The sequence below is a fragment of the Schistocerca nitens genome, chromosome 7 (genome assembly GCF_023898315.1).
Source record: "Schistocerca nitens isolate TAMUIC-IGC-003100 chromosome 7, iqSchNite1.1, whole genome shotgun sequence".
NCBI lineage: Eukaryota > Metazoa > Arthropoda > Insecta > Orthoptera > Acrididae > Schistocerca > Schistocerca nitens.
This window is the reverse complement of record NC_064620.1, coordinates 62,449,631-62,464,852: the sequence shown is the minus strand read 5'-3', so window position 1 is coordinate 62,464,852 and position 15,222 is coordinate 62,449,631. Positions and strand designations below refer to the sequence as shown.

Below are 15,222 nucleotides of genomic sequence, written 5' to 3'. Positions count from 1 at the left end.
AGGGGCATGTGGTCAGCACACCACTCTCCTGGCCGTATGTCAGTTTTCGAGACCGGAGCCACTACTTCTCAATCAAGTAGCTCCTAAGTTTGCCTCACATGGGCTGAGTGCACCCTGCTTACCAACAACACTCGGCAGACCGGATGGTCACCCATCTAAGTGTTAGCCCAGCCCAACAGTGCTTAACTTCCTGAGGCAAGGTCGTTGGCATCATAAGGGTAGGTTAGCAAAAATATTAAAGATCTCAAAAATATGTAGCGAGGTTATCATTCCAAATGTGAATTAATCTAGGCAAAGTTAAGCATCAAAGGTTGGTCAAAAATCATAACTGGATGCTTTTATGGACCACATGGGTCAAAGGCTATAGTGGTAGAGTGCCTTTTAGAATATTGTCAATAATTTTCCTGATCATACCATTGTAAAGGCAGGGGAGGGTGTAGGGGTTACTTCAACTTGTCACAAATAGACTGGGAGAGTCATGCTATCAAAACTGGTGCCAGTGACAGGGATTCATTTGACAGTATTCTGAATGTCTTGTCCAAAAATTATTCAAACAGATAGCCAGAGAACCAATCATGAAGATAATGTCTTGGACCTCCTAGCAAAAAACAGAGCTGATCTTATCAAATCAGTTACCACAGGGGAAGATATTGGTGGTGATAAGGCTGCGAAAGCAACTATGACCACAGGTTTTGCAAGGAATGTTAAGAAAGGTACGAAGTTATTTTTGCTTAGAAAGCGTGACAGGATCAAATTGCTGAGTATCTGAGTAGGCAGCATCAAATGGTCAGTGATGAGGATGAAGATGTGGAGCACAAATGAAAAACCTTCAAATGCATCATTCAACATGCCTTAGACAAGTATGTTCTGAACAAGGTTGTACAGGATGAGAAAGACCCACCATGGTTTAACATCCATGTTGGAACACTGCTATGTAAACAAAGAGAGATTCATCACAGCTTCAAGAGAAGTCAAAATCTAGCTGACAAACAAAAGCTGAACAAAGTGAGAATTAGTGTACGAACAATGGTCGGATAGGCATATGGTCAACTTTGGTTTATTGGGAGAATTTTAGGAAAGAGTGGTTCACCTGTAAAGGAGACTGCACATAGGATGGTGGTGCAACCTGTTCTTGAGTACTGCTCAAGTGTTTGGGATCCATACCAGGTCAGACTGAAGAAAGACATCGAAGCAATTCAGAGAGGAGCTGCTAGGTTTGTTACCGGTTGAAGATGCATCTTATTCAGGCCATTTACAACTTGTTGCAATGTCAGACAATATTAACTCATTAGGTGAAAAGTTGTAAGAACAACCAATACAATTTTAGAGATATTAAGGACTGTCAACATAGGAGCAACAGCGATGAGGACTCACATGCAGCAATCTTGCCTTGCCTGAAACTGTGTTTTTGTGTGTCCCTCATTTATTCACTGAACTGGAAAAGAGAGGCAAAATCAAGATATGTCATTCCTACTACAAGAACTAAACAATACGATGTAACATTTCGATCATCATCACATATTAACCAAACTTGGATCTCCTATTATACTCAGGAAGTCTCAAGTGATAGTTCAAAAATGAAGTGAAGAAAATGTGTAGGAAAGGAAGATAGTTGTGCCTTTCTACTACAAATAGTACAAGTAGGAAGAATTCCATTTGACAACCAGGCAGTCAGTAAATGCCAAATAGTGCATTCTCATCTGTGATACATGTTGCATAAAAGACAGCTGACTACAAATGATGCAATACTGATCTTTTACAGATGTACAGTCACAGTGGTGTGTGTGTTTTCTATTTCTGAAGGACAACTTCTTTGTCAGAATGCTTAAATGTTAAGTAGTTTTTTCATTGTGCTTGCCAATAACTTAGCACATCCTCTATGAGGTGAGTAGCAATCTATCTTTTTCATAATATTATTATAATTCCATCCTGAATTTTCCATTCTTTTATTCAGATAAATATAGTGACAGGTCAAGACATTTCTTTTATTTTTCACAGATAATCATTTTTCTGGATGAGGCAGCAAATTCAGTGAACATGTCTCTTCCTTGCAGTGCCAAAATGTCACAACTGCTCATTATAGGTGGGTTACTAACTCCAGTTTTAAAATCACTGGATGCACACACTAATAAAATAAGAACATAACTCAGTATTACCTCTTTCTTTTCTCTGTTCCTGTCTATATCCTTTTTTAATGCAATCAGGGCATCAAGAGACTCTGGTCTGTCAGTATCATAGACTAAAACATAGCCATCTGCAAGTCCAAAATACTGTCGTGGCAACTGCGGTTGATCTCGTGATGCTGGACTGTTTGGAAGTGGTTGATCTAAGCCACATATATCGTAGAACCGGACCTTTTCTCTTGTACCACGATCTGTTTCAATATTGGCTACATATATGTCTTCTATTGTTGAATGCAACTCCTGAAAAAAAAATTACAGTCTTCTGAAATAAAAGTGTATTCAATTGGAGGAGCATAGATCGTGCAGTGTAGAATATAATAAAATTCATTCCCATGTTTCACTTTAATCATTCTTCTGTACTGCAATCTTGTTCTATCTCCTCTCAAACTTCACACTCTTTACTCTGTAGGTAAAGGTGACCAGGCATCTAACTAAATGAGCACTGTGTAATAAGAGGTTCTTCACCATAAGACACACAAGTGCAACCACAATGTGTCAACATTGTATGCATGTTTTATATCACAATGAGTCTATGCAGAGAGATGGGCACATTCAAGCTGAACATGACTGTAAGATCCACAAGTTTCACAAGACAGACTGCACAAGAGTTGAACGGTACTGTAAGTGACATTTCGCAATTGATGTATTTATGCCAATGATTGAACTCAAATTTATTTTGTTTGGATTTCTTGGAACAAGTGAATTACATTCTCCCCCAAGGTTTCAACTACCTCTCGTCATGCCCTGAAATGAGAAATGTTCTGCCCACAATCCTTCCTGCCCCTCCCACAGTGGTATTCCGCCGTCCACCGAACCTACACAGTATATTCATCCATCCCTACACAACACCTGCTCCCAACCCCTTACCTCATGGTTCAAAGCCCTGTAATAGACCTAAATGCAAGACCTGTCCCATGCATACTCACACCCCCACCTACTCTGGTCACAAACATCACCTACCCCATCAAACGCAGGGTTACCTCTGAAACCAGTCATGTGATCTACAAGCTGAGTTGCAACCACTGTGCTGCATTCTATATGGGCATGACAACCAACATGGTGTCTGTCCATATGAATGGCCACTGACAAACTGTGGCCAAGAAACAAGTGGACCACCCTGTTGCTGAATGCATCCGCAAATATGACATCCTTCATTTCAATGACTGCTTCGCAGCCTGTGCCATATGGATCCTTCCCACCACCAACACCAACACCAGCTTTTCTGAACTGCACAGGTGGGAACTTTCCCTGCAATACACCCTCCTTGTCTCAACCTTTGTTAGTCACTGTCCTCACCCATCTAGCCCCTTCCCTGTTCCCATTCCAGCACTACACAGCCGTCATTCCACCATCACACCCAGTCTTTTTACTTCTCTTTTCCGCTACCCCCCCCCCCCCACCTCTCTCCTGCCCTCTAACTGGCACCACTTCACTGTCCGCCACCCCCACCATACTATCCCTCCCCCAATGTTGACATAGGCCTTAATGGCTGAAAGCTTTATTTGTGACAGTCTTTTAGTTATGCCTATCTGCGACTCAGTGACTCTGCTATATGCTGAGTAGCAACTTTCCTCTTCATAATATTGTTACACTCCAATCTGGATTTTCCATTGTTTGATTACTGTGTTTTACTTCGTAACTACTGTTAATCAGTGATAATCATCTTCAGATCAGTCCCGAAGACACAAAAAGAATAAGCATATAGTTACAAGTGAGAAAAATTACATAATGATTAGAAAACATCTGGATAACTTTATCTTCACTGTGAAGTTATTACACTTCTTCATATTACTGTGACATGGAAAAGTCAGGAAGTAAAGATACAACCTACGATATGATGGACCTCAGACATTAGCTATTACATATCAGTGAACTCGAAGACAAACTATACAAACCAGTTAGATATTGTTGTGACATACTGGAGAGGATTTCATTAAATGTCCGATATGGAGGAAATCAATGAAACAGCATTCTGAGAAACCAGATGACTTACTTTTCACAACAGTGCTGCTGTTCAGATAATAAATATCCCACCCAAATTCTGCAGTAATAGTTTCAACACTTTAATGCAAACACCTTTCATTTAACACTCTAAGAAGGTCACAAAGCTCATATCTTACATGCAGAACTGGTGGTAAACATTGTACAATCACCAAACTAAACTATTGCTGTCCCCCTTTAAAAGAAGGAATGATAAATTGCAATATCCATTATGTAATTTGCTCTGCAGTCTTCTCATTAACCTTACTGCATGTTTAAACCGTGTAATTATCTTGCAATATGGGTTACGGTGAGATGTTTTACATAGTACTTTTTTGGTTCTACTATGCAGCGAATTTGACATTACAAGCGTGTTACTGAATCTCATCATTCAGGAAATGCTACACTTATTTGTTATGGTGTATTTTGCACAACGTAGTTACACAGTTCGCGTGACATAGTTATCCACTCATCTGTGAATGCCATCTCATATCTCTAGAATAATTCCTAGTGAAAGATTGTTCTAATAAATATGCCTTGTTAAAGTGTCTCACATTTGGTGTACCATGTTAGCATCCCACCTACTACACTTTCTCCGTTCTATCCCTGTTCGCACCCACTAAATCCACCTCATCCAGTCACATCTGCCGCCACTCTTTCTACGCTTATCCGTCCTCAAACCTGCTACCCACAGTAATATACATACATTTATTAATGATTAGTTACTCTCTACTTTGACTTTCGTGACTTCTCGCCAATTTTAGTGAGTTTTCGCCTTCCAATATCGTTGTCTTCCTCTGATTTCATCTCTTTTTTTCCACCCTGTGCATCCATTTCATACTTTTCACACATATTTAGGTGTATTTCTGCGTAATTTTTCGGACGTAATTGTACTTTCTTACGTGTTTTTTTTTTTGCATTTTTGCACCACCATGGATCCTTTCTCCTTCAATCTGGGTCAATACAGAAAAGTTTCCTTATACCTAGCCAGATCCCAGACCCACATACTGTCCCTGCGTTGCTACTTGGCTCATGAAATCCCCCCTTAATGGCCTTACCATCAAATTACCCATCTCTAGTTGCCACTCCTCCTTCCACAATGACCTCCACCTGTTCAGTAGCCCTCACCAACATAGTCCTGCAAAACCATATCAACCAAGCCCAATCCTACTTGCAGTACCTTCTCTCCATCCGCAAAATTCTCCTGTTATGTAACCCCAAATTCCTGGAACCCATAACACACATTGAAACTCTCACCCTGCAGGAACTTGAGCAACATGCACAACGCCACCTCAAGAAGCTATCCATCCTTCTCACTTCCTACTCCTGCCTCGGAGTACCACTGTCCACCACTTCTACAACAACCTCCAAACCTCCACCACACCCCCTCATAGCTAACAAACCCTGTTTCACAGACCTACTACACTTATCCCACCCTCCAAAACTCCCTCCCACCACCACACAGAACTCAAAACCTAAACAGACCCACAACACAGTCATGAAACTTTCCTCCAGAAGCCTTAGTCTCACAGATATATCAGTCCTTTCCAAAGGCCTCACCTTTTGTGCCACTCCCAAATTCAACCATGCAGGACTAGTTAAAGACCTTCTCTCCTTCTCCCGGTCCCTACAGTGGAAACACTTTTTCGCCACCAACCCGACCAATTAGACTCAACCAAAGACCAATATTGAACCTTGCCTAACTCAGTTCACTCCTCCATCCAACCTTGATCCACCCCCACGGCTCCAAACCACCCCCTGTTAACTTTCCACAATTTCTTATCTTTGAACCTTACCTCACAATCATTCCCCAAATCCCTCAACATGCATACTAACCTTACTTCTGCAGAAAGAACCACAGTCTACCATCTAAAAAGTGATCCCGATCTTATAATCCTACCTTCAGACAAAAGCTCCACCACCATAGTTTTGAACCGCAAGGATTACGTGGCAGAAACCTACAAACAAATCCACGGTACGGCTATGGGCACCCGCATGGCACCATCCTATGCTAACCTGTTCATGTGCCATCTAGAGGAATCCTTCCTAAAAACTCAGAATCCTGAGCCCCTCACCTGGTTCATATTCATTGATGACATCTTTGCTATCTGGATTGAAGGTGAGGACACCTTATTCACATTCCTCCAGAACCTCAACAACTTCTCCCCCATTTGCCTCACCTGGTCCTACTCAACCCAACAAGCCACCTTCCTAGATGTTGACCTCCACCTCAGAGATGGCTACATCAGTACCTCCGTCCATATCAAATCTACTAACCACCAGCAATACCTCCACTTCGACAGCTGCCACCCGTTTCATACCACGAAGTCCCTTCCGTACAGCCTAGCCACCCGTGATCGTCGCATCTGCAGTACCGAGCAGTTCCTCTCTAAATATACCGAGGGTCTCACTGAAGCCTTCAGTGACCATAATTATCCTCCCATCCTTGTATAAAAACAAATCTCCTGTGCCTTATCTTTCCAGTCTCCTACCACCTCCCAAAGTCCCACAGTCCAGCCACAGAGGAGCATTCCCCTCTTAACTCAGTACCATCCGGGACTGGAGCAACTGAATTACATTCTCCGCCAGGGTTTCGATTACCTCTCGTCGTGCCCTGAATGAGAAATGTCCTACCCACTATTCTTCCCACCCCTCCTACCGTGGTATTCTGCCGTCCACCGAACCTACACAATATACTCGTCCGTCCTTACACAACCCCTGCTCCCAATCCCTTACCTCATGGCTCATACCCCTGTAATAAACCTAGATGCAAGACCTGTCCCATACATCCTCCTACCACCACCTACTCCAGTCCAGTCACTAACATCACCTATCCCATCAAAGGCAGAGCTACCTGTGAAACCAGTCATGTGATTTAAAGCTCAGCTGCAACCACTGTGCTGCATTCTATGTAGGCATGACAACCAACAAGCTGTCTGTCTGCATGAATGGTTACCGACAAACTGTAGCCAAAAAACAAGTGGACCACCCTGTAGCTGAACACGCTGACAAACATGATAAGCCTCATCTCAATGACTGCTTCACAGCCTGTGCCATATGGATCCTTTCCACCAACACCAGCGTTTTTGAATTGCGCAGGTGGGAACTTTCCCTGCAATACATCCTACATCCCCATAACACTCCTGGCCTCAACCTTCGTTAATCACTGTCCTCACCCATCCAGCCCCCTCCCTGTTCCCATTCCAGCACTGCACAGCCGTCATTTCACCGCCACACCCAGTCTTAATTTATTTTTATTTCTCTCCTTTCCACTAATTACCCCCTCCCCCCTCCACACCACCTACCACCTCTCCTGCCCTCCATCTAAAGTGCAACACTTCACTGTCCGCCACTCCCACCATACTACCCCTCCTCCTCCCCGCCCCAGCCTCCTCCTTACTGCCATCCAGTCGCCACTCCCATCATGCACTGGTGCTGGCTGCTCGCAATGTAGTTTCAGCTCTCTGAGACTGCAGATGTGTGTGCAAGTTGTGCTTGCGTGAGTGTGTGTGTGTGTGTGTGTGTGTGTGTGTGTGTGTGTGTGTGTGTGAAAGAGAGAGAGAGAGAGAGAGAGAGAGAGAGAGAGAGAGAGAGTGTGTGTGTGTGTGTGTGTGTGTGTGTGTGTGAGTGAGTGAGTGAGTGAGTGAGTGCGTGTGTGTGTGTGTGTGTGTGTGTGTGTGTGTACTGCTGACAAAGGCCTTAATGGCCGAAAGCTATGATTGTGTGAATCTTTTCATTGTGCCTATCGCGACTCAGCACCTCCGCTATATGGTGAGTAGCAATTTTCCTTCTCTCATATTGTTACATTCCATCCTGAATTTTCCACTGTTTGATGTTATTATCCAAGGAATTTAACTGATGGCCTCTTGCTCAATGGCAGTGGTCGCTGCACCTGTGAAATTCAGTAATGTAAAGTAGAAACTCAATATAATGCTGGTATCAGGAGACATACTTTAGTCTTGCATTATAGCGTAAATGTGGTATATCAAGTGAGCTGTGTAATGACAACACAGAAAGCTTTGGAATGCATCTAATACAAGGGCATGGTGAAGCATGATGTCTCCAAGCTCTTTATGTGAAAATTCTTAAAGCTTTTTAAAGAAAACAAACATTAATAAAATGCTACATCTTTATTCTTCATCTACATATTTGCAGCTGCAGGCCCATATCGCTAGAGGTCTCCAAATTGTAGTAAATAACACGGCAGTATGTAATGTAACTACTTCGGTCATGGTTTCCAAAACTTAAAGAATGCCTACACGGACTTCACTTTGATAGTGATGTAGCAGTGCAAGCAGAGGTGAAGTTGTGGCTCCACTAACAAAGTCAAACATGTCACAGTGATGGTATCACCAACTGGCCTCTTGTAGGGTGAAATTTATTTGTTGCTTGGGTGGCTATATTGAGAAATAAATAAGTGGACATGAAGAACAAAGATGTAGAATGTTAATAAAATTTGTTTTAATTAAAAAGTGTTAGTAGGCTCCACATAAATTCAGAGGCAGTACTTTTCAGTACTTCATCATAAAAGTCATACTGTGCTATATAATGTACACACAGCAATCGATAAACTTCACTGAAATGGCGACCCAACAATAAGACTACAGTAGATCCAAATAAAATAATGTGCTGCACTACAATGTGTATAATATTAACTGAATTTTCCACTGGAGCTCGATAGAACGTGATAAAAATAAAAAAGGAAAGACCCTCCTAATGTTCTGCAAACTTATATTTATTTGGTCACAAACCAGTTCTCGGCTTCTCAGGCTACCTTCAGGTGACAACTAAATGTCGCAAACCCAGGTAAACAAGAAGTGCGAATGACACCGATATTTTTTGCACAAAAGATACGAAAATGACTGTCATAATGTACTCCCTGTGGAACATCCACAACTGTTGCTAAAATTTTTCATGATGAATAAATCTGCTTCAGTCATACTTCACTAATCCTTTATTTACCTAAATAATGTTATTTTTATTTTACCCAAATGAAGGATTAGTCAAGGACAACTGGAGTGGCTTTATTCATCATGAAAAATGACAGTGTTTAACAGGAATACTGTATGCTAGTTAATATGAATCCTATGGATCCTGGACTGTATGGTCTACCCAAATTACAAAGTACATAAAGATAGTGTCATCCTTCTCTGCTCCATATTACCTACTTATGAAAGAGCTTTATCATATCATTAAAAAGAAAACCAATTTTAAACTATGTTTGGTAACAAACATCTATGGTTCTTGTTGACAAAATTAAAGATATGAAACTCCCACCAAGTTACAAACTAGCATCATTCAATGTCACTAGTCCTAAACTACCAGAAATTTTTATGTGCAGTTTCGAACAAGTTTTCTTTCAGAAACAGCCATTTAACTGTGAGATTAAGTATTGGTTCAGATATGTCGATGAAGTGCAGTGTCTGTGGACTCTTAACGCTACACAGTAGGATACATTACTACAGCATTTAAACTAACACAAACAAAGATTTGGTTTTGTAATGGAGCCGGGAGGCTTTCCTATAGTACTAGTACAAGAAAACAAATGTTTAGCATTTAAAGAAAAAACATAGCTAATGATATGGTAATTCTTGCATGCTCACAGCATCCACACTGCTTCTCATTCAATAGTGCATCCCCTCATATCTGTTCCACTATCCAAATCAAAAAGAACTACAAAGCATCAAAAAACCATCAAGCAAATCACTTTCAGCAATAGATATAGTTTTGTCCTGATTAACAATATTCTACTAAAAAATAAAATTATACCGTTCTGTACGCTGGCCAACAGCAATCATTCAGTAGTTACAAAGTCTGGTGCAAAATTCTATATATTGGCAACATTTCAGACGATCTCGGAAAAAGTTTGTCTCATAACAACAGACCTGCATATTATAATATCAATAACATATCAAAATTTTTATTCGATAGTGAAGACAAACTGCAATTCTTGGCACACAGTGGTGTATATAAAATCACTTGCAAGAAGTGTACATTGGTCAGGCAGGCAGAGCTGCGGCAATTATGCTATGTGAAGATGGGAGAGAAGCTGGCAATTAAGGAAGAAAGATTTGACCTTTGCTAATCATCTTTTAGCAGAAAACCATTCTTATGATGTAGAATGTGAAGTTTTACATTATTTCAAGAAAAGCAGAAAGATGACCCAACTGGAAATCAACAACCTAATATTAAATGATCAGACTCAGTTTCCATTTTCCCCTTCATTAAATTAACTTTTCATTAGATAGACTAGATTTCTTTCTTTCTTTCTCTCTCTCTTGGGCCTTTGTTCTGCTTCCATGCAGGGTCAGCCTTGTTACTATTGATTTGGCAGTGTTAGTTGCAGAGGGTGGCCAGATGCCCTTCCTGTTGCCACCCCAAGGCGCCCCCCCCCCCTCCCCCTCCAGGACAGATTTAGTGTACCCCAGCTGTTTGTGTCTAGTGTAAGCCATGTAATAATAGTGCGAACATTGCCAAATGTCTGCGAGTCATGTAACTGAGGTGGAATGGGGGACAAGCCCACTATTCACCTAGCGGGATGTGGAAAACTGCCTAAAAACCACATCCAGGCTGGCTGATATACCAGCTTTCATCGTTAATCTGCCGGGCAGATTCGATCCGGAGCCGGTGCGCCTACCCGAGTCCAGGAAGCAGCACATTAGCGCTCTCGGCTACCCTGGTGGGTTATTAGATATACTAAATTCCAACCATAAATTCATCTTTTTTTCATCATTTGTTAAATGTATCTCCATGTAAAAACTTTGTTTACCTCTTTTTTAGTTAACGTAATTATTGTTATGTTTTTCTATGTAAACACTGTCATTTCTGTATCTTTTGTGCAAGTAAGATCTGTATCACATTTCATTTCATGTTTATATATCTTTGCAACACCTGAAGATTGCCTGAAAAGCCAAAAGCTGGTTCATAATCAAATAAATATAATTTTGCACAATAGTAGGAAGTGTTTTCCTTTTTAATATTAGTATAAAAATACACTACAAAACACACAACTATTTACAACAGTGTCTGCAAGCTGCTGTACATTCATTTTTCCACTGATCTGAAGAAGCTTATTACTTCTTTTTGTGTGTTATCTCATGCATTTTCGTTTGTGTATTGCTTTATTTTCATCAGGTACAATTGTTAAATAGTGTTCACTCTGTCTCTCCATCAAAATAATCACTTTGTTTATAATGTCCACAGTTTCATGTGTATATGTTGGCCTGCATTACAGCTCCCATTTCATACAGTATCAATAATATTCTTGTAACCTATTATCTCTGAAATCAGATCCCCATAGTCCACGAATGTCCAACAATTCAAGTCTTAAAGATCAATACTGCCCTGTAGAACATCACATACCAACTGGATGTCATTGTTGTTGAAACCTGAGTCAACACGTTTTTCATCTGCTGCATTTCCTTCAATGGAACACTTGTTCCAGCAACTCCTAACAGTCATCAAACTGATGATTTGCATTGTCAGTCTGGTACCAGAAGCCGCAGGTTTCGAATCCGCGCCAGACGGCATGGACCTCGAGCCATTGCGCCGTAAGCCACGGCTGTGCACACACTCCTGGCCCGCGTATAATGTGAGGGTACCACGGTGGAGCACATGGTCCCAGCAGCCAATAGCAACGTCCTCTATCTTCTCGCTCAGCAGGCAGTCTGATATTCGTGTTACTCTATCGACATCTCGCCTACACACAGTGTGTTTACTTGGTTTCAGTGTGTTGTTGTTCATTAGGTCTTCTTAGGTCGTCCGTCATTGTTCGTGTCCATCCTTCCCCATTCGTTTTGTTTCTTCGCGGGCCGCTTCCATTTGGTACCATGTGGTCGCCTCTCGGCTGGAGTCCCACCAATACGATAAACAGCCTGGTCAATTGTTCCTCGGTCATGGACTTGCAGGGTCTCAGGTGTCGATGAGATTCTACACGCACCAATCAGCAGTGTAAGGCTTTGTAGGTGGACTCCCTGATCCAGGATGTGGTGGTTCAGCTGGCTCCTGATTCTGAGGTCCGCACTGCGGCGTTGAAACTCGATAACCTCTCCTTAGAAGAGATTCTCCGCAAAGCGCACTCCTTTGAAACTGCTCAGGCAGCTAATGAGCGTCTTATGGCGCAGCCGAAAGTGGCGGCGATTGATGCTTCTCAGCAGGTTCCGCCCTCACAAAGTTGACGTGGCCCTGCCAACTGAGGCCAGCGCCATCGGGACTCCTCTTTGTCCGATGTCTCTGGTCATGCGGCCCACTTCCATCTTGCCCACATTGCTTTATCGCACATTCTCGAGCTGATTGTCCCCACCGCTGGAAAACGTGCATCCTTTGTAACAAGGAGGGCCACATCCGATCAGTTTGTCATAGTCGCTCGACTCACTCCGGTCCTGCCCCTCCTGGGCCTCAAGATACCGTCCATGCTCTCCAATCAGTAGTCCCACAGGATGACTCATCAGCGCGGAAGCTTTTCCTCCCCCTCCGCCTATTCACTGAGGATGTCAGTTTTCAGGTCAACACTGGGCCACCGTCTCCCTGATTAATATGGCAATATATACCACCTGGGCACACCTGAGTTGTCACCTCCCTCTTTGCATTTAGTTGCCTACAGAGATGGTTCCTTCCCCTTTGTGGGCAGTTCGTCGTCCAGGTGACGTAAAAACGTGTTCCCCGGCTCCTTACCATATTTGTCATCAACCATCCATTGGCTTTGAGTATATTTGGCATGGATGCGTTTCGGCTGTTTGGCTTTTCAATTTCCGATGAAGTTAAGGTTTTTTCCATGGCTGTTCCTTTTCAAGAATTGGACGATCTGTGCTCTGTGTTTGCGTCGTCATTTGCAACGGATCTCGGATGTGCTTCTGATTTTCAGACGCACATCACACTTCGGCCCGATGCGCAGCCTCGCTTTTTCGGGCCCGACACCTTACGGCCGGCAGTCAAGAAGGAACTTGATCAGCTCCAGGCCGCTGGTGTTCTGGAGCCTGTGACATACAGTGCCTGAGCGACACCCTTGGTGGTCATACGGAAATCCAATGGGTCCCTTCGCCTGTGTGGAGACTTCAGCACTAATGTCAATGCTCAGTCCCTAGTTGACACTTATCCCATTCCCTGACAGGAAGACATTCTTGCGAAGCTTGCCAGGGGGAGAGTACTCTTCCAAGATCGACCTGGCTGAGGCATACCACCAGTTACCCTTGGATGCCAATTCCCAGAACATCTTGGTTATCAATACGCCTTTTGGATTGTACAAGTACAAGCGCCTTCCATTTGGTGTCTTTTCGGTGCCAGCCATTTTCCAGCAGTTCCTGGAGCAGCTTACACAGCTGATCCCTGGATCTGGATGACACCTTGGTCACCGGGTGTTCCCACCATGAACATTTGCAAAACCTCAGTGTCTTATTTCATGCTCTGCATTCTGCAGGTTTACACTGTCAGCTGGACAAGTGTTGTTGTTGTTGTTGTTTTTTTTTTTTTTTTTTTTTTTTCCAACTGGAAGTGGAATACTTATGCCACTGGCTTAGCAAAGATGGCATTCGCCCTTTAGGTTGTAATGTTGCGCGCCATTGAGGCCCTTCCTCGTCCCAAGGACTTATCTGAACTCCAGGTCTTTTTGAGCAAGGTTACTTATTACTTAAAGTTCTTACCCCAGGCTGCCTCCATTGCTCAACCCCTCAATCACTTGCATCGCAAAGGGGTGCCTTTTGATGGGACTGCTGTGACCAGGCTTTTCTCCATTTGAAGGGGATTCTGAAGTCCGCCCCTTGCCTTACCCCCTTCTCTCCGGACCGCCCCTTGGTCGTGGCAGCTGATGCATCAGCATATGGCATTGGGGCCGTCCTCGTGCATCGGAATGCCGATGGCTCCGAACAGCCCACCACTTATGCATCTAAGACGTTGACCCTAGCACAATGGAACTACTCCCAGATTGAAAAGGAGGCCCTGGCGATTGTGTTCGCCATCCAAAAATTTCACACCTATCTCTTTGGGGCAAAGTTCACCCTCCTAGCAGGCCATAAACCCTTAGTTACACATTTTGGACCCCACTCTCACCTTCCAGAGCAGACGGCTCAACGTCTCCAGCGCTGGGCGTTATTTTTACAAAATTACACTTACACCATCCGGTATAAGCCCACCACCCACCACGTTAACGTATACGCATTGTCGTCATGTCTCCCAGCAGGCCCCGATCCTGTGTTTGACCAACAGGAAGTCCTCTGGTTTCACAATTTCTACGGCTACCCGCTGTGACCCTACCTTGCATCAGGTTCTCCACTACGTTGTCCATGGGTGGCCCTCCTATATTACTCTGCGGATGTGGATCGATTTCAGCCCCTGGTGCCACCTGTCCTACAGGTTCTCCATGATTGATGAGGTCCTTCTGTTGGGCATGGAGTCGGATGCCCATTGGATGGTCACCCCTCCAGATTTGGGGCATCAAGTGCTCAGTTTGTTATACAGTGGGCACTGGGGTATGTAACACATGAAAGTTTTGGCTCGTCGGCAAGTGTACTGGCCCGGCATCAATGGCGATTCTGACCGCCTGGTCTGCGGGTACACTGTGTGTGCGTATCACCAGGCAAGCCCCCCCTCAGTCGTTCGGACCCTGGCCTGTGCCTTGCCGGCCCTGGGAACACATCCATCTCGATTTTGCGGGCCTGTTTTTGGGGTCCATGTGGTTATTTATCATTGATGCCTACTCCAAATACCCATTTGTCGTCCGATTGGCGTCCACCACCACGGAGGCCACACTCACGCCCCTGTCTCAGGTTCTCGGCAAAGAGGGCCTGCCTCACACATTGGTCTCCGATAATGGCCCCCAATTCACAGCATCCTCGTTCCACGACTTCTGTCAGGCCAATGGTATCAAAACATATCGGTAGACTGCCTTTCCACCCTACCTCAAATTGCACGGCAGAGAGGCTTGTCTGCACATTTAAATAACGCTGACGAAGGCGGTCGATACCTCTCCAACCACGTTGGCCCTCAGCCTGTTTTTGAGCATCTATTGCACCACGCCAATTAACGGCCGCAGTCCAGCAGGACTCCTACATGGGCAACAGCCGTG

General features: G+C 43.7%; 1 protein-coding gene across 1 annotated transcript in view; it reads right to left on the bottom strand.

The window, feature by feature from the left end:
* Window positions 1-15,222, bottom strand: part of LOC126195047 (NF-kappa-B inhibitor-interacting Ras-like protein 2) — a 73,890-nt gene that overhangs the window by 4,017 nt on the left and 54,651 nt on the right. The window contains exon 3 of the mRNA XM_049933492.1: window positions 2,157-2,423. Within this exon, the coding sequence (XP_049789449.1) occupies window positions 2,157-2,423 (267 nt within the window). The remainder of the gene's footprint in view (window positions 1-2,156; window positions 2,424-15,222) is intronic.